Source organism: Eretmochelys imbricata, chromosome 8 (assembly GCF_965152235.1).
Source record: "Eretmochelys imbricata isolate rEreImb1 chromosome 8, rEreImb1.hap1, whole genome shotgun sequence".
NCBI lineage: Eukaryota > Metazoa > Chordata > Testudines > Cheloniidae > Eretmochelys > Eretmochelys imbricata.
Window position 1 is genome coordinate 91,278,319 of NC_135579.1, and position 19,687 is coordinate 91,298,005.

The window sequence follows — 19,687 nt, forward strand, 5'->3', positions numbered from 1 at the left end:
ATAAGTGGCATATAGGGTGTAGGAAAGTAGTTATTGAGAAGAGCAGAGAAACATTTCTTCTATTTGTTTTAAAATAAATGGATAGTTTAAAATTTGGTCCTAGAACTAACTTTCGTATTTAAAAATATATATCTCAAAGAAAAGCTTTTTTAAAACATTAATGTTCAAACAATATAGTATTAGATCCTGAGTTAAACAAAAATATAATACTATTGTTTTACTTCCTCCACTCAGAAAGTACATAAAGACAAAAAAATCCACTTCCAATATTTAAATTAAGACTACATTAGATTTTTAAAATTCTCTCACTTTTAATACCCTAAGGCAGGAGCTGGCAACCTTCGGCACGCGGCCCATCAAGGTAATCCACTGGCAGGCAGCGAGACATTTTGTTTCTGTTGACTGTCCGCAGGCACGGCTCTCCGCAGCTGCCAGTGGCTGCAGTTTGCCATTCCCGGACAATGGGAGCTGCAGGAAGCAGCACAGGCCGCAGGGATTACCCTGATGGGCTGTGTGCCGAAGGTTGCCGACCCCTGCCCATAGGTGTTAATTGTAACATGGTAAAGAAATTTGTTTACAATATACAATTAAGTTGAGTATGTCCCTTTAAAACTAGCTTGATCACAGAAAGGAATGATATTCCTGTATTATCTCCCAAGATCAGGTACAGTAGACCATAGAAAGTAATAATTTTGGCAACTGAACACAGCTATAGAAGTAATACATTATGCTTTCATTTGAAAGCCTAGATTGTCATAGTTATTAGTGTAAAGTTTTATTACACATTTAGTTTGTCTTGTCACCCTCCACTTCTGCACATCCACCAGAGCCCTAATCTACCCTACCTGTGATAACAGCCAAGTATTTAAAAGCATTTGTGTTTGTGAGATGTCCTATACATCGTGTTAGAGTAGAAAACAGGTAACCATAGTGCTTGGTTTATTGGACTGATCACATCTTTGAACTGATCAGATTTATTACTACTAGAAACTGGTGCATTAACTTTCCCATGGACATGTTCCTGCAAGAAATGGGACTTTTCGTTGCAAAGAGAATGCAGCTTAATATTTAAGAAAATGCATAATAAATTAAATTACTGACAGTTTTTTGTTTTTAAGAAAAATCTCTACCACTTTCTGCACTTCACCAAAAGGAAAAAGGAAGACAGGGAAGGGAAATGTAAACCATTTTTATTTATTTTAAAGAGTAGATCTAGCAGAAAGAACAACAGACTCCCTAGAAACAAATAATAAGTCATCGGAGTGAAATTATACATGCCAGGCAGATTTGTGGATGCTTTTTTCCATTTAACTATTTTGAGTGCCATTATCCTAATCAGATGTCAAACAAGCAATTTACCAACCTTTCCATTTATTATGTTTGATTCATCAGGACAAAGATATAGTGCAGAAATCAATATCCACTCTGAGCTCATGATTCCAATTTTTAGATTTTCAAAACATATGGATAGCATTTAGTTTTTTCTTTTGAAATCGTAATATTGTTGAGCATTAACTGAAAAGCATAAGTGAAGCGCTTATAAAGTTGGCTAAAACCTGCAATAGCCACATCACTTACCTGTACAGTCCTGAGCAACATAGATAGTTATCCCTTGTAACTCAGGGTCTCTTGCTTCTTCAACAGCTTTTCTAAGTGCAAATAAAAGATTTGCTAGAGTATTTCATTTCAAGAAATTAACAGTAAACTGAATTTAGATTCTTGATTTTTAGAGATACTATTAACTTGAATTTAAAAGAAACTGATTTCAAAATATTCCAGTTTCTGATAGATCACCTTTTAAACGGGGATCCCTTAAATAAAAATAAACTGAAGTTTATTTATTTTATTGTGCGGTTTTTTCAGCGAACCTTGTAGAATATTTCAAAGCCTTTCCAGCAAAAGCAGAAACTGACAGGCTATTAAGAAGTAGTGAAAGTGACAATACACAGAATCTGATTAAACGTACAAAATTAACTAAACACAAACACCACCACCACCCGACATACCTTTGGTTATAGTAATCTTTTGTCTTATTTGTAACTATAGGAAATACTAAATTTGCCAACAGAAATGTGATTTTCAAGTTGATAGGGTTCCTTTAACTAACCTTCAAAGTAGTATCGGCTCAGTATGAACTGTTTTTCAGCTCACACAACTAACCTAAGAAGACAAGCTAAAGATGTATAGAATTAGCTTCAGACATCTATTAGAACAAAAACTAACATTTGAACAGCTCCATGGTTTCACTGAAACTTTTAAAAAGATAATGGCAATACTAAACTAGCCTCAGAAGAATAAGAGTAATGAACCTAAAGATTAAAAAGAAAATATATGTCGATAGTCTGAATCATGATCACCAGTGAAGGACAAAATTTGTAAAGAAATTAAACTGCTCAAAATAAAAGATTAGCCTTTGACTTCTGATATGTAATTGTATTAAATGGTCACTATCCCTTTATTTCACAATATATTCTGAAGAATCATTTATTACAGACATTCTCAAGTTATGGGAGAGCTATACATTCTCAGTACTGCAGTAAGGGAGAAGGGGAGTTCTAGGGAAGGAAAGCTTTGCAATGTTTGAATAATGGTAGGAATTATGTTGAAGGGAATGCATGATTTGATCATGTGGATCCTGAAGCCAAATATACTTTGCAAATTAGAAAATGGAGTAGTAGAAAATATTTGTTTTGAAATTTCACAAAAAAGTCAATTTCAGATATCTACCACGTGAAGAAAATATTACAAATACAGGCACATAGATAAATAACCGTCACCTGTCATAGCACAAACATGTATTTCAATGTAGGCTCATTCAAGGAGAGTATATTTGTATATGAAATTATTCCAGCATCTACATAAATGTAGAAAAATTACATCTGAACTTTGACCTCTCATGTTTAGGTGACTTATTAATGATTCCGTTTATGGCTAAACTGGGACCCGCCTAGAACATAAGACTATAAAAAACAAAATCAGTAGTATCCAAAGAAATGGCATATAAAGGCACAGAGTATAGAGAAATTGGCCCTTTTTTTTTTTTTACACTCATATTGAATGTCAAAGATCCTTTACTTTTACTATAATATAATTATAATATTAATAGTCCCATACATTTACAGTTTCACAAGAATTTGATGTGTGCAAAGAAATGCTGAAAACATCAATTTTAGCTCTGACATTTCATTACACTATCAGTACATTACAGCCCCCAGGTTACAGTATAAAAAAAAAAATCTATAATATTATGCATGTTCCAAGGTTGAAAGAGTGGTTAGTTTTTAGAACATTTCATTAAAGGCAGCCCTATTTAAAGATCAGGTATGGAGAGACCTTGGGTCTCTTGTTGCTCAGACTGGAGGAAAATAGGAATGTTTCAGAAATAAATGACAAGACTGGACAGAAGCTCATACTTCAGTTCCTGAATCTGCTATTTTTCCCTTCCTATCGCAAAAAAAAAAAAAAAGCTCTTCTAAATTGCTAGTAACATGGACATGTTGCTAAGTCAATAATTAATGGTTAGGTGTCCAATTAATCTGAAGAAATCTCAAGACACTTCTAAGTGTTTCTCCCGTAACACTTAAGGCATTGTAATAATGAAGGACAATTTAAAGATATTTTTTACCTTAAAATATGTGCTACTATAGCAGGCCCATACCAGTCTCCAGCTGTTTTGCCAGACTTCTTTCCATATTCTATTAACTGATGCAAGCCAAAAGATGCAGGTGGAGAATCTCCAAACCAAGAGATTATTTTTCTATGATAAACTTCATCTCTCATTTCACTGTCATCACAGTCTCTCTTTAGAGCTTCTTTATGACCATTTGAGAGGACCTTGGGTTCTCTCTCCCCCGTAAGTGATGATTCAAATGATGCAGTCAGCTTTTTTACTGTGTGGCTTGTCCATGATTCAGAGTCTGAATTTTCAATGTTCAGCGCACCCGGCCAGGTCCAGGCTGAAACAGAATACTTCTTAAAGATATGTCTTACACTTCTTAACAGTAAGTTTTTTGTATAATTACCAAAAAAGTGCCAATTTTTAATAAACCAATAATCTATGCTTTACACAGACATGCAAATGCTCCTGCTGAGAATATAGGCAAAAAAAATTTCAACTCATTATAATATGTTGTGCTATTTTTACTTGTGCGGGAGAAAGGAGGAAGCAAAGAAGACACTAGCCACATTACATTTCTTTCTTAGCCATTGATGTTAGCAGGATTTTCCAGGAGAGGATATAGTAGACTCTGCAGACTTAGCCAGTTAGGGTATAATTACAAGATAGAGATTAGGGGAATTTACATACCATCAACACAGTAAGTTAACTATTTAATACATGTAAAAAGGTTCAACTGATAGTTATTCAAGGCAAAGCCTTTGATGACTGATTCTTTTTCTTTCTTGTTTGTTGATTCCTAAGACAAGTTTATGGAGAAGAATTCTTATAATTTATTTTTAAACAGGGATGTAGAATTCTTATAATATGAACAGAAGCACCATTCTCCCAAACAATGTTCAAAATGCACATCAGTCAAAAAAAGGTCAGCAGAGTGACACTCCAGTACATAAGATTTGTCAAACAAAGTAAATTGTAACGTCTGTCTATACTAGAGAACAGAACTGTTTCAAGGTTAGCTATTGTAGCAAAGCATCTCCTGTCCATGTTTCTGGTACTACTTTTTCTGTAACAGTTTGCCTTACACGCAGTGTCCACATTACTAGCCTAGTTGGTGTAAACTGGTTCAGCATGTCAACACAACACTAATAATTCACTAACGCTTCTCTTACCAGTGTATTGTGGGTCCCTCCCAATTGGTCCCAACAAAGCCTAAACTGACACTGGCCAGATGCTATAACCTCCTCCAGCTTCTCCCAATAACTACTATGATGCATCTTCAATACAAAATTCTACTGCACATCAAAACTTAAGATATGGAATGATGTACAATGAATTTAGTATCAAAATAAAAAAAAGTACCAATTGTATTATTCATATTAATAAAAATCTCATCTTTAGTTTAATCTGAAATTGCTACAGAACTTCCATCAGAGTGCCATGGAATCCAGAAGTCCTGAGGCAGAATTTAGCTCCAACTTGCCACAAAGTACATAGGCTATTGATTAACAGAAATGCACTGTGCAAGGGATACAAATGGAAATGATAATGCTGACATCAGAATATTGCCACCTGACTTTAAGATTTGTAAGTAGTATCTTTTCACTATCTTATGGTGGTAGATGTAAAGTGAACATTTGACGGATCATTTGTAAATTGCATATAAAATACAGGCAGATTGCACAATTTTTTTTTAAACTCAAGTTTTATTTAGCTTTAAAATGCTAAAAACTAAAGCTACCAGGATGTGTACTGTGTCTGAATATACTGTCCTCTGTTGCACTTAGACTGTGGGCAGCGGAAAATTGAGGAAGCCATTGGAGGGACTATAAATGGTGGTACAGGTGTGTACGAGGTCTGGGTGTCACTGTTAGCTCAGAAAGCCGGTCTGTGGATGTACAGCTCTTTGGGAGGTGACAATTAGGAGAGGAGCATTCTAGAGATGCGAAGCATCATGAGGGAAACCCTGTTAAAAGGGCAGTTGCTGGAATAAGGCAGGTAGTAGCGTTGCTACTGGTAGAGGTAGTCAATTAGAGCTGATCCTCCTCCTTGCTTGCAGATGCTTTTACAGACTTCCAGTCTCTTCTTTCCAATAAAGAGCCAAGAGGCCTGTAAAACCAACTGGAAATGAGAAGACACAAGAATCATGTGAGCTGCCAGCTCTGTGGCACTAACAAGTGTACCATGGATCACAGTTTGACAACATCTGCTCTAATATGTACAAGAGAGACAGATTTCAGTCATAGGAAGTGACTTACCAAACTCTAGCCTCATATTAAGCCCTTCAGAGGAAGATTCAGAAATCAAGGAAGATGCAAATGTAACAGAAAGATGAAATGGACTTAGTTGTTCCTGAACCTCGACATCTCAAGCTGCCATATTTGTGTACGTACCAAAAAATTAAATGTAAAACCTTCCAAAACATAAAAATTAAAAATAGAAACTTATTGACAACATCATACTGCAATATTTGGAGCATTTCACGTAGCTGTAGAAAGATAAGCATTTTAGCTATTAGTGGCATTTAAGTTTTTTTTTTTGGTTAAAAGAAAATACTATTAAAAAAATGTCCAGAAAAGGATCCACAACCAATGAAATATTTCATATGAAGATGTGAATACAACACATTTCAGTTACCCCAATTTTCACCAAAAGCTTTTCTAAAGAAGATTTACTATCCCTTAAGGGCAGGGTGATGACAGAAAACTTTCATGTAGACCAGACATGTCTCCTTTCCCTACACAGATGGGCTCCCACAGAAATGTGGGAGGTTGGGAGCTCCGAAGTAGTGCAGCACATGACTCACAAGTGAGGATACATAGTGGATAGTACTATCCACTAGTACTAAGTGGATTTTTAAGTACAGTTTTTAAAAAATACACTTTAGATTAAGACTAGTCAAGACCCTTTTGTTTTGATAATGTTAAACTGGGCTACTCCTACAGCCTCACGGGCATATTCATGTTTAGTGTTCTATCCAGATTGTGCAGGGTTTTAAAAAAATTTAAATAAAAGATTTATGTGCAACAAAAGCTGTATTTATGGGGAAACTGGGGTAGGATCAATGAATAAGCCATCTCCAAACACAATAATTTCATATGTTTGGATGTTGGGGTTGGGGCAAATGGAACAAAACAATATTTTAAGCAGACAAAGTGCTTACAACAAAAAGAATGCTAGCTATGTCAACTCCACAGTTCAATTTTGCTACTGGACCACTAAAGAATAGTCAAAATTGCATTTTCTGATGTGGTGGTTTTAGGGCTTTAAGAACCATGCAAGATTTGGTTCTTGGCTTACATAGTATTTGCAAAATATTACTGAGCTGGACCTTCGGAATGCTATGTTTTTTATGTTAGTTATAAATACAACCCTCACAGACCACCAAATCGCTGAGTAAACAAAACAACACACTCCCTTGCAATAAACCATAGTTTGGGACTGACAGAGTTGAAAGGTCTTTGACAATGGGGAACAGCCAACCCAGCACAGGAATTGATCAACAGGGAACGGATACATGTATTATAGAAGGGATGGAAGGAAAGAGGATGAAATACTGAGACGGTGGCTGGCTTGCAGACCTAGTGGTACTGAAACAAACTACCATGCAGGAAACAGCTTTGTATTTCCAGTCTATCACCTCTTGGGTTTGAAAAGACTGGGGAGAGCATGAGAGGTAATATGCTCAACCCCAGAAAGCAGTCAATTTTCCCCAAAGGGGACTGCTGCTGTAAGACAGTACATCTTGAAAGAACACGGTTAAGATAAGAAAACACAAAGGGAAGCAGAAAAATAACTTTTCCAAACCCCACCAGGGAAAAAAAATAGTGAATCGTGCAGATAATAGATTAGAAACTTCTGTTAACGCTCTCTCATGATACAAGAATTAAAGAAAATTGAAAGATGACAAATTTAAATCTGATGAAGGAAATACTTTCTGCACACAGCCCACAATTCGGCAGTGGAACTCATTACCGCAAGATATCACTGAGGTCAAGAACCTACTAGGTTTCTAAAAAGGATTGAACATTTACATGGATAACAAGAAGATGCAGTTACTGAAGTAAAGGTGCGTGTTTTGTTTTATTTTTTAGTTAGGAGTTTTGAAATGGACATAAACTCTCATACTTCAGCCATAAGCTAACCTTTGGATAATAAGGGTTAGGAAGAAATTTTCGCTGTGGCCAAAACTAACTTCTACAGGGTTTCCTGAAGCTTTCTTTGAAGCAGCTAGTATTCACCATCATCAGAGACTGGCTCCTGGACTAGACAGACCATTAGTCTAATTCAGTAAAGCAATTCCTATATTCTTAAAAAGCAGTCCAGAATCAAAAGCAAGCAAGCACTTTAGCTAGCTAAGTTTACTGGATGCATATGCGAAGGCTGATACATGTTCCTCATCATTAACAAAGGGCCACCTGCATCCTGATGCTTGGTTCTACCTCCTGACAAAACCAAAAATGATCTACTCTTCATGCTTACCTCTACCAAGAAAATGAAGCACAAGCCCTTGAGCCAGCAGCATCTGGCCAGTTCTCAGTGTACAACCCCAACCACAGTCTGTTGTCAAAGCAGATTCTTTTATCTGAGGAAAATCCTCTCTGTAAGTCAACCATATTCTAGAAATAAAATCTTTACGAAACTCTTCTACATTTCCAGAAATGACTTTGTCGACTATATCAAAGCAGGATCCATCTGGAGAGAGTTCACTGGGTTCTGCAAGACACACATAACACAAGTTACAGCTTTGAAATTAACTGACACAGGACTTTTGTTAATTAAAATAAAATTATACTATTAAAAAATAGGAATTCCCTAGGAGACTACAGTATCTCCTCCGCAACAAGTAGCGAAACCTGAGGAGAAACATAAAAGGTATGTAGCAGCTGAAAAAAAGAATGATTCAGGTAGCAGCTGTCAATTGAAACGGCCATTTTAAAGCTGCAGCTGCTTGGTCCTACTAAATATAAGTGGCCAAATCGAGAAAGGCATGCTGGGAAAACGGCTCCCATAAGAGGGCAAATTTGCACAGGAAAGAGTTAACAGGGACTAGGAAATCATCAAGGAAGGTGTTACTTTGATGTTGGTATTACCATTTCATTCTCCTGAACAAGGCTGAGTTTATGTAGTACCTTTGATTAAGCCTCAGTACCCATTTTACAGATGAGTAAACTCAAGCATAGGTTATAAAACGTATGCACGCAAAGGATGAAGTCTGATTTGAAAATGGCTGGGTTCTCTGGCCTATGTGCGAACAGTGGGATGGGGCAGGTATTAAGACTGGTTTTGGAAACTTAACTGAGAATATTCTAGCTTTTCCATATTTAAATTGTGAACTTTAATTCTCTATTAATAAAGGTTTTGGTAGATTATTACAAAGACTTCACAGAGCAGTGCCAAAACGGGATCAATTAAATCCTTTACACTTACCATCAGACTTGAAATGGTAACATTTTCCCAGCAAGAAGACAGCAGAATTTCTTCTAAAGTAAGTTTTTGTTTTCAGTACCCAACCTAAAAGAGATACAAAGCAAACAAAAGTTTGTCGCTGAAATATTTCAAAACACTTCCAAAAACATTTCATTATACAAAAAGTCACACAAGTTAGTAGAACATGGAAACACCACACTGGAATTGGAATTATTTTATAGATTGAATAATACAAACAGGTTCTACTGTTAAGACACATGAATGGATTTATAGTCAACAAGCTTAAAGTAACGTAGCCCTTGTAAAAACAATATCATCCACATAAGATGTTATGCAACCTGAAAATTTCATAGGTAAGCACTGAAGTCATGAAATGCAAAAGTTAAGTTTGAACTTATGTTAACTCTGCCTTTTTGCATGAACTCATTACTATACAGTTTAATTTTGTGATTCTTTTAATTACTATATTAAAATACTCAAGTTAAGCTTCCAACAGCAATACTAAAAAGCCACAACGCACAACCTGCAAAGTTTTACTGTATACATTTAGTCACAAGATTAAGATGCATATTTGAGAAAAACAGGAATAAAAAAATATATATGCACAAAATGGGTGAGTTAATGTTGCTGTCAGAACTTCAACATTTACATACTTCATTGAGAAACACAATAGTGTAACATATAGCCACAAAGGGTAGAATTAAGGTTCCATGTTTAATCTTAACAGCTGCACGTCCTGATTTTAATATTTAATATTAGCAAACATTGCACCAATTCCCCCTCCCAAATCCTGCAGTCTTCACTCAAAAATAACTTCCACTGACTTAAGATGTAAATTTTGACCTCAGGCCTTGAGGGGAAATGGGAAGATAAAAGCTAACTAATTCCTCGTGACCAAGTTTTGAGATTTGCCTACTTCTGAACTGTTTTGAGAGAGAAGAGACAAAGGGTGAAATCCACACCCCATTGACTTTGATGGAGACAGGATTTGACCCAGAGTCTTAACTTTATCAAAATACACTACCAATGAGAACTGCTCATACTGAGGCCTGGTCTACAACTAAAAATTAGATAGAGCTACCTCTGTCATTCAGGGCTGTGAAAAATTTCATGCCCCGAGTCCCATGGCTATGTAGACCTAACTCCCCCCCAATGTAAATACATTCTTCCGTCAACCTAGCTCTGACCTCTTGGACAGGTGGGTTAATTACACTGACAGAAAAGCCCCTTCTATCGATGTAAGAAGCATCTACACTACAAGCACTACAGTAGCATAGCTGCAGCTGTGCTGCTGTAGTCTTACACACAGGGCACGGCTACATTTGCAGATGTAGAGCGCTGAGAGTTAAACCAGCCCTCGGAGAGCACAGTAGGGAAAGCGCTGCAGCGTGTCCACACTGTCAGCTGCAAGCGCACCGGCGTGGCCACATTTGCAGCGGCATTGGGACTGGTGCATTATCGGCAGCTATCCCACAGGGCACCTCTTCCCATTCTAGTGCTGTAGCTTGTGGGAAGGGGGCAGGAGGTGCGGGGCATTCTGGGTCCTGTCCCAACGCCCCATGATGCATCGCTTCGCATCCCAGCAATCCCTGTGCTTCTATCCACATTTAGCACCATTTTTCAGCGTTTTTTGTTCTGTGCGCTCTGTCTTCCCTTTCGTTCTGCGGGAATGGATCCCAAAGTGCTGAGGAATATGCTGATGGGTCTCGCCAGCACGTCATTTTTGGCAGTCGAGTTACTCCTTAAGCTACAAACTGACAGCGAGGAGTCTAACGATGATGTCGACTCGCATGACGCGTATGACACGAGATTGCTTATGGCATTCACGGATATGCTCACCACCATGGAATGCCTCTTTTGGGCTCGGAAAACAAGCACTGAGTGGTGGGACCACATCGTCATGCAAGTCTGGGATGACGAGCAGGGGTTGCAGAACTTTCGGATGAGAAAAGCCACTTTCATAGGACTGTGTGATGAGCTCGCCCCCACCCTGCAGTGCAAGGACATGAGATTGAGAGCTGCCCTGCCAGTGGAGAAGCGGATGGCTATTGCAATCTGGAAGATGGCAACTCCAGACAGCTACCGATCAGTCGCTAACCAGTTTGGAGTGGGAAAGTCGACCGTTGGAATCATGTTGATGCAAGTTTGCAGGGCCATTAATTGCATCCTGTTCAGAAGAACTGTGGCTTTGGGTAACGTGCATGACATTGTGGCTGGTTTTGCACAAATGGGTTTCCCTAACTGCGGAGGGGTGATAGATGGGACTCATATTCCAATTCTGGCACCAGTCCACCTAGCCTCCGAGTACATTAATCGGAAGGGCTATTTCTCTATGGTTCTCCAGGCACTTGTGGATCACTGTGGACATTTCATTGACATTAATGCAGGCTGGCCCAGAAAGGTGCATGACACATGCATCTTTCAGAACACTGGTCTGTTCAGGAAGCTACAAGCCGGGACTTTTTTCCCAGACCAGAAAATCACCATAGGGGAAGTTGAAATACCCACTGTGATCCCTGGAGGCCCCACTTAGCCTTTAATGCCATGGCTCATGAAACCCTACACAGGGAGCCTTGACAGCAGCAAGGAGCAGTTCAACAACAGGCTGAGTTGGTGCAGAATGACTGTGGAGCGTGCTTTTGGCTGTTTAAAGGGCCGCTGGCGCTCTCTGTATGGAAAGCTGGACCTGGCCGATGACAACATCCCGGCGGTTATATTCGCGTGCTGCACCCTCCGTAACATCTGCAGAGGAAAGGGTGGAAGATTCACTCAGGCATGGAACTCAGAGGTTCAACACCTGGAGGCTGAATTTGAACAGCAAGAGAGCACGGCTATTAGAGGAGCCCAGAGCAGGGCTGCAAGGATTAGGGATGCCTTGAGGGAGCAATTTGAGACTGAAAGCCACCAGTAATGTTTGGTGCCCTGCACGGGCGTGAAGTGCAGTGGTTCCAATGTTAGTAGGAATCTGTGCTTGCTTTGCAGTGCCTGTTGCTTTCCTGGGCTAAGGTATCTTTTACTTAATGCAATAATAAAGAATATTTATTTAAAAGAAGATTCATTTATTGAAAAGAAACAACTGCTTGGGAAACAGAAAGGGCAAAGGGACGGGGTGGGGAACAGTTCAATCACAGATTTGCTTGTCCTGTTCTCATACTCAGCCTTCCTGTCTGGAGTGCTGTGCAATGAGTGCTGCACTTCAGGCTGGCTAAAATGCATGGTGATGGGGGCTGACTGCAGTGGGTAATGGTAGTAGTTTACAGGTTTGGGTGGTGAAGCTACAGGTGTTGGAGGCAGCTGGTGGCGATAAGAACCCGGATGGGGAAAGTGGGTTGGAGGTGACATGGGGGCACAAGGGAAAGAGTTTTGGGACAAGGGCTGGGGGAGGGCAGTAGTTCTCCGCCTGCATGGCTACAAGCTCCTGGATTGAGTCCGCTTGGCACTCCATAATGCTTATCAGCTGCTCCGTTCTTTGGTGCCGGCGCTCTGCATTCTGCTGGCAGAACCTCCTTTTACTCTCCCTCCACTCCTGCGCTTTTTGATTTTCATGAAGGGGCTGCTGCATTACTTCATGCAGCATGTCTTCTTTGCTTCTACATGGCCTCTTCCTAATTCTTTGGAGTCTTTTGGCCGGTAGTAACACGGACAGGTGAGATCTCAAGATTGCATCTGTAAAGGCAAAATGCAACACTTAACAGAGGCAGCATTGTTCACACCAGACAGAGCAATGATTTGCCCGTACTTAAAGACAAGCACAGTCTAAACAATAGCAGAATTTGCCCAGCCCAAAGCGAGCTCACGTAACCCACAGAAGGTCACAAAATGGTGAGTAAGCACAGGGGTCGAGGGGGACTGATTGTTTCACTGCCGTACTGTCCTCTCGGTTTCTGTGCCTTGGGGAGAGCCAACAGTTGCAGGGGGCCCCTATACTGAATACTGTCCTCACATTTTCCACAGGAGTTCATCCTGGAAGATATCTCGCTGCTCAGGGTGACCTGGAAAGCAAGGGAGGGTCTTCTACTACAGTGCAGCTTCTGCCCTGGCCCAGATGCAGCTTGCCTCACGGCACAGTGGCACGGACATGTTAGCCTGACTAGGACAAGGAGTACAGTAGCGCTCCCAAGGAACCTGTGCAAGCGCATTGCATGGTTTCTGGATGAGACCTTTGAAAAGATCACTGAGGCAGATTACCAGGATGTGAGAGAGCACATCAATGCCCTATTCCACATCTAAGCATGCATGCAGCCCTAATCCTCCTCGTCCCAAGTGTCTGCACCAAATAACTTCCTTCCCAAAATAAAAGCCGCTTACCGGGCATGTCCTCTGGTGTTTGTCCTTCCAAAAGCACTGGCCGCTGTGACTGGCTACCTTCCTCCTGGCTTGAGAACAGCTCCTGGCTGCATGCATCTAGGGCTGCCAGGGTGTCTTCCTCCTCTTCAGCACCCTCACTCCCGCTTTCCTCCTCCTCTTCCTGCCTTGTTGAGCTGGGCTCTGAAGTCTCCATGGTGGTCCTTGGAGTGGAGGTGGGGTCATCCCCAATATTGCGTCCAGCTCTTTGTAGAAACGGCAGGTCGCGGAGGGCAGAACCGGAGCGGCGGTTTGCCTCACAGGCTTTGTGGTAGGCATTCTGCAGCTCCTTCATTTTAACCCTGCACTGCAGTGCATCCCTGTCATGGCCCCTTTCCATCATGTCCCTTGATATCTGTCTGAAGGTATCGTAATTCCTACGGCTGGAGCGCAGATGGGACTGGACAGCTTCCTCCCCACAAACACTGATGAGGTCCAGCACCTTGCCATTGCTCCATACCAGAGATCGCCTGGTGCGTGGAGGCATGGTCACCTGGAAAGATGCACTGAGAGCACTCCATGCCTTGCTGAGCAAACAGGAAGGGTATTTTCAAAATTCCCAGAGAATTTAAACGGCGGGTCTGATGATTCATCATCTGAGGGCAGGGCAGTAGAGTTCAAAGTGACGACCAGACTGGCTAGAACAGGCATCGTGGGACAGTTCTGGAGGCTGATCAGAGCGCATTATGAGACCAGGGTATCCACACTGGTACTGCGGCGCTCCAGCCATGGTGCACCAAGCGTTATGCCAATCACGAAGATGGATTACCAGGAGCGCTCCAGCTGCGGAGTCAGGGTGCTCTATGTGCCTTGCCAGCGTGGATGCGTTGTGAGTTAGGGAGCACTGGACTGCTTTAATGCACTCTAACTCACAAGTGTAGACATTCCTATAGCCTGATTTTACAACTTCTCCGTTTAAGATCCTACGCAAAACTGTCATGTCATCTGTGCTTAATGCCAATCTGTTTTTCTGACCTAAGTCAGTCACTGAAAAAATAAATCCTTAAAATATTTAAATTGAAAGAGAATATCTAAATGAGTTTGTTTTCCCAGATTATTTAGTTTATTGTTGAAGAACAAATTGGTTTCAAAGTCCAAGTTACATTTCTGATTAATAGATGTATACAAATATACTTACTGTGTGAAATCTTGGCTCCCCACTGAAGTCAATGGCAAAACTATTGACTTCAATGGAGTCAGGATTTTATCCACTGTTTCACTTACTGTATTTCATATTGTGCCATGCAGACATGAACTTGGATTTTAGCTTTTCCACTTCATCTGTCCCTGTGGCCTCCATATTCAAATTCTAGAGAAAAAGCCATCACTGTCTTGCAAGACATGAATTTGTCACTGCAAAAACAAAAAATAAACATAACTATGGGCATAGAGTATACATTGTATAGTATCACCAGCATGCTTAGGTACTTAAACCTAATATGACCAGAAACAATAATAAACTTTCAGAATCCTCCACTTCCAGGGACTGAAAAACAATCACATGTTCTATGAATGTGTAATAAAAGCATTTAATTCGAAATATACAATAAAACTACTGTACAAAGCTAAATAAAATATGCCCTCCATCAGTTCTCTGTTCCAGAAACTGATCTAGACCACATAGACCACACTAGTGTATGTAACCTCACACTCAAGTTTCAATTTGTAGTTAGAGCGGAATGCTTGAATCCCTATATTAGAGAGTTTTATAAGTTTATTTTGCTCACATCTAGGATTCTGAGCACATAAAAATAATATAAAAATAACTTTTAAAAAAAAGGACACTGCAGTGTTGGTTTCAGATATAAACCAGACCTTTCCAATGCAGAGTGCGTGTGTGTTTTGATGAGGAGGTGGTGCTGGAGTGGGGAGAGAAGTGGGACGGAAGACAAAGAGGAAGATGTTGAGCTTGTGGAGGAAAAGGGAGACAATAGTTACTGAAAACAGGTTTTATGTGTAAGAGAACTGAGACTATTTTGTACAGAAACAATTTGTTATAGAAGATTATAAAATTAAATTTATTTTGCAACAGTATTTATTTTATCAATATTTTCTAGAGATCTTTTATAGTGTACTTTACATCACCTCTAATTACATGTACAGGCTAATTGCAGTTTCCCTTCTACTTTTATCTTGTTTTGTACAAAAGACAAAAAGGGTTTTCGTACATATATTTTATGTATTCGGTCTAGTTATGTTGCTAGAAGGTGATCATTTTAGCACCATAACTAGACCAAATACATAAAATAGTGGGAGCAGCGATTATCTTGCAAACTAATTCACTTAATGTTTTAAAAAGCTACTTACAAGTTGTCAAGAAAGGGAAACTGATTCCTGGAATAATCAAACAATGCGAAATGCAGTGCATACTTACTAACATGTTTGAAAGCTGAATCAGTTTGTGCTGCAGCTTCTAATGCCCCATTTCTTTATAATACATAAAAGCGGCATACTACCCTCACCTGGTTTTTTTCTTCTCCGAAGAACTCCCTTGGTAGTCTGTCCATCAGTGCCACTTAACAAGAAAGGTTGCTTTGAACAATACAACTGCCTAAATTGCACATGCTTTACCAATAAATAGAGGACTTCAGTTTCTATAGTTGTCAAGCTGGTACCTTTCACCAGAAATACATTTACGTTAAAATACTTGGTTGAGGAGCATTTTCTTGCCCATGTTAAGTAGACCAAAAGTTTTAACAAAAGGCTGAACGAATTAAGAGTCCCTGCTACAAGACCAAACTTTTCTAGCCTCGAAAATGGATCTTGGCATTATAGGTAGATCATTATAGTCATTGCCCTCTTTGTAGCCAAGTAGAATAATTCACTCAGTGTTTTATCAAACAAGAGGGCTTACTATTATAATTAAATGGCTTGAGACGTGGGCAACTCCATCACGGACATCAATTCCACTTTCTTTCCTTTAAAAGTTTGGAAATCGAAAGCCAAAACTCCCCTTCACATGAGAGGCTCTCCATTGGGTGCAGGATCGGAACAGAAATGCATGGGACGAGGCTGTATTACCTTACTCCCTCCACTTTGGGGAAGACACGTTTAACTCTGGGCAGCCAGCACCAAGGAAAGTCCTGGCAGCATAACTCTGATGGAGTTATGTCAGTGATAAGGATGGAGAAGAGATGTCAAGTTCCCCAGAACCAGTGAGAAGTTACAAGGCATTGTGTCTCCAGAGCTCTGTACAGTTGGGAGTGAAAATGCAGCCTATGGCACAAGAGTGTAAACACTGTCATGTTATTCTCTTCGTCCCCATCCATGGAATGATTTGGGTGGAAACTTGTCAAACATCCTCTTCTAAGTTTTTTTCTTCCCCACAGAAAGGAGCAATTCTGGTATTAGTTTTCTTTTTGTTCAGTCACATAAACCAAGAAATAAAATAAATTAACGACTATTTTACTAACAGAAACACAGCAAACAAAGCTTCATAAAGAGTGACAACTCAACATCCTTTCCTTTATTAATCAGGTCCTTTAGAGTGTGTGTGTGTGTGTGTGTGTGTGTGTGTGTGTGTTTTGGAGGAAAATTAAGAAGGAAAGAAAACAAGAGACTTTGTGTGGACAGGTAACAGGGATAATAGTCGTGATTATCTGAGAGAGCTAGAGATTAGCTTCTTCGTGATTCTGTTATTGCTCTCATAGGATCAATCAAGGACGGTCATTTATGGCAACCAATGGCCTCTATAGTTATAAAAGCTCTCTCTGCTTAACCTCGGGAATGAAAGAAATTCTAGTATTCTGAAGAGAAACATAAATCTTGTTTTCCCCTAAAAGATGCTAGCCACACTGGTACACTTTTCTTTTTACCCTCATACATTTCTTTCCTAGAAATCCTCCTGTCTTTAGTATAGTATTGAAAAGAATACCAAGTTCAAAGAGTCAAATGTTTCACTTTGGGAGAAAACACACTGGGCTATTCAATTCTCATGCTGATAGGAATCAGGAGTAACTCTACTGAAATCAGTGGAGTTATATAGCAATAAAAGATCAGTATGAGAAGAGAATCAGGCCCAACAGACACTGCTTGCTGCAAGCCCCCTCTAAAACCTAGAGCTTCTGTTCTCTACGAAAGGTTTATTATAATTTTGAGAAGTTGTCTAATAAGAAACATTATTAATATAATCCTACAGTACAAAGTGCCAGAAGACACCATACACACAAAATTCTCTGAGTGTTATCAGGCTCCTAGGTACTGTGGAAAGTTTTTGCTGACTTTTTACTAACAGCCTAATTTATTAACTAACTAATTTAGCGACAGAAGAGCAAGCTCTAATCTACTCTGCTTTATGCATCACCAGTAAGATCGCTAGAGAAATTCTGGATTCCAGGATCTTTATTATTGGTGATGTGAGAAGAAAAAAGAACCCAGTTTGTTTTTCAGAAGAGATTGCACTTGCAGTAATGACAGTGTTCAAAATTCATATGGAAGTCACTGACAGAGACTAAATATGGAATGCCAAAATATCATTTTTATAGTCACTTTTCTAACAAAAACCACACATTCAGACAGTCAATAAATTACACTCTGATAAATGTAAAGGGTATTTCAAAACAGTATCCTTGAAGGGCAGGTGAAGAGAACAAGTTTTTTTCTCAGACAAAGATAGAACATTTTACCCATTCAGGATTTAATGCTGAATAAAAGCTTTTGACAAGCAGACCTTTAGGAACTGTTTCAGATTATTCTTTGGTACTTAAATTGGCAGAAATTAGTGCCAGTTCTGCAAACTACCCTTGTTAGTAACTTCATGGAGAGAAGAGAGATACTGATTCTTCTGGGATTTGTTTGCTCTGAAGGCTTTTGAATGTTAGTATCGGACTGTTGAAAGCATGAAGGGTGTCACGCTGCATTTTTTTATGCTCAAGCATAAAGAGCTATTCACAACTTTATTTTGTACTACAAAATATAACTGCCTAGGTACTTAGAAGGCATCATAGATACACGTGCACTTTATGAACAAAGTTTAAAAGTGCTTGCTTTGAACGATAAAGAGTGGAGAAGGGGAAGAGATGGATGAATAGTACAATAATGAAATATCAACGTACGCATACTGTTAATTTTTTTAAAACCCTTGAAGGTATTAAGTATTAGGGGGTAGCCGTGTTAGTCTGTATCCATAAAAACAACAAGTCTCCCGGTAGCCCCTAAAAGACTAAGATTTCTTTGGGCATAACTGAAGAAGTGTTTTTTTACCCACAAAAGCTTATGCCCAAATAAATCTGTTAGTCTTTAAGGTGCCATCGGACTCCTCGTTGTTCTTGCAGGTATTGAAAACTTTGCTTGCTCACTCATCAACAGCAAGTGAGCAGCTCTCTCTGGTGAGGCCTAAGCCATCAACTATACAGAATTGTTTAAAGAACACCAAAGTTTGCAGCCCTTGCAGAATGGACGTGCTGCACCAAGGCTCCGTCTAAACTACAGACCTTACAGCGGCACAGCGGCGCCGCTGACAGGTTTCCCATGTAGCCGCTCTATGCCGCGCCCTCCTGCTGGCATAATGACACCACCACCAAGCACGGCCTCACCCAGGGCAGTCTCTTTGCGCCCCTTCCCTTGGAGAGGGTTGTCTCCCGGGATGGAAAAGCCTGTTAAGATCTTAACCTGCTCCCCAGGCGCCAAAACTGAAGCAGACAGGAAGACACAGGCCTCTCACTAAACATCCCTCGCCCACCTCACTGGGGGAACCAAAGCCACCCTCCCCAAGGCACCGAGCCATGCACCCCGGGGCGCCCAGCCAGCCTCCCGGTGACACCGCCAGGGACAGTCAGGCTCCCCCAGCGCTGGCTCTCCCGGTCCCCCGAGGGGCGCGCGCTCCGCCCCCTCCCGCTGCCCCGACCCCATGGGGGCCCGCAGGAGCCACGCTCGCCCCCTCCAGCCTGCGGGCAGGACCCGGACGCTCCCTCCGCCCCAGCGGGCGGACGGGAAAAGGGAGCCGCTCACCCCGCCACCGCGCGCTGGCTGGCCCCTCGCGGCCGCCGTACGGCTCAGGAGGAGAAGCAGGACCCGTTAGCGCGCTCCAGAGTCCGGAACCTCCTGGCCTCCATTTCCGGCCGCCGGTCACGGGACGCCGTCAGCCGCGCTGGACACGCCAGCGACTACAAGTCCCAGCATGCCCTGCTCCCGGCGGGGAGAAACAGCGCGCGCGGTATGCCGGGAGCCGTGTTCCCTGGGATAGCTGTGTTCCCCGCCCCCAGCCTCGTGCTCGGCTGCTTTTAAAACATTTTTGCTCCGCGTCGCTGGCACCGCCCCTTTTGGAGACGGGGGCGGCTCATTTGCAGGTTAAAAGCA

The 19,687-nt window shown here is 40.9% G+C and overlaps 2 protein-coding genes across 9 annotated transcripts in view; both read right to left on the reverse strand.

Annotated features, from left to right (window-relative positions):
• Positions 1–19,466, reverse strand: part of ATG4C (autophagy related 4C cysteine peptidase) — a 105,667-nt gene extending 86,201 nt beyond the window's left edge. For all 8 annotated transcript variants that reach the window (XM_077825196.1, XM_077825189.1, XM_077825190.1 and 5 more), the window contains exons 1-6: positions 19,340–19,466; positions 14,615–14,743; positions 9,047–9,130; positions 8,099–8,332; positions 3,626–3,956; positions 1,579–1,649 (exon numbers count right to left, since the gene is read on the reverse strand). In XM_077825196.1, the coding sequence (XP_077681322.1) occupies positions 1,579–1,649; positions 3,626–3,956; positions 8,099–8,332; positions 9,047–9,130; positions 14,615–14,690 (796 nt within the window). In that variant the 5' untranslated portion in view covers positions 14,691–14,743; positions 19,340–19,466. The remainder of the gene's footprint in view (positions 1–1,578; positions 1,650–3,625; positions 3,957–8,098; positions 8,333–9,046; positions 9,131–14,614; positions 14,744–19,339) is intronic.
• On the reverse strand, positions 12,129–14,590 carry LOC144269485 (uncharacterized). Its single transcript, XM_077825197.1, has 2 exons — positions 13,355–14,590; positions 12,129–12,712 (listed from the first exon to the last, which is right to left on the reverse strand). Exons 1-2 carry the CDS (start codon positions 13,875–13,877, stop codon positions 12,252–12,254), a joined length of 984 nt encoding a protein of 327 aa, XP_077681323.1. The 5' UTR covers positions 13,878–14,590; the 3' UTR covers positions 12,129–12,251.
• Positions 19,467–19,687: the final 221 nt, after the last annotated feature.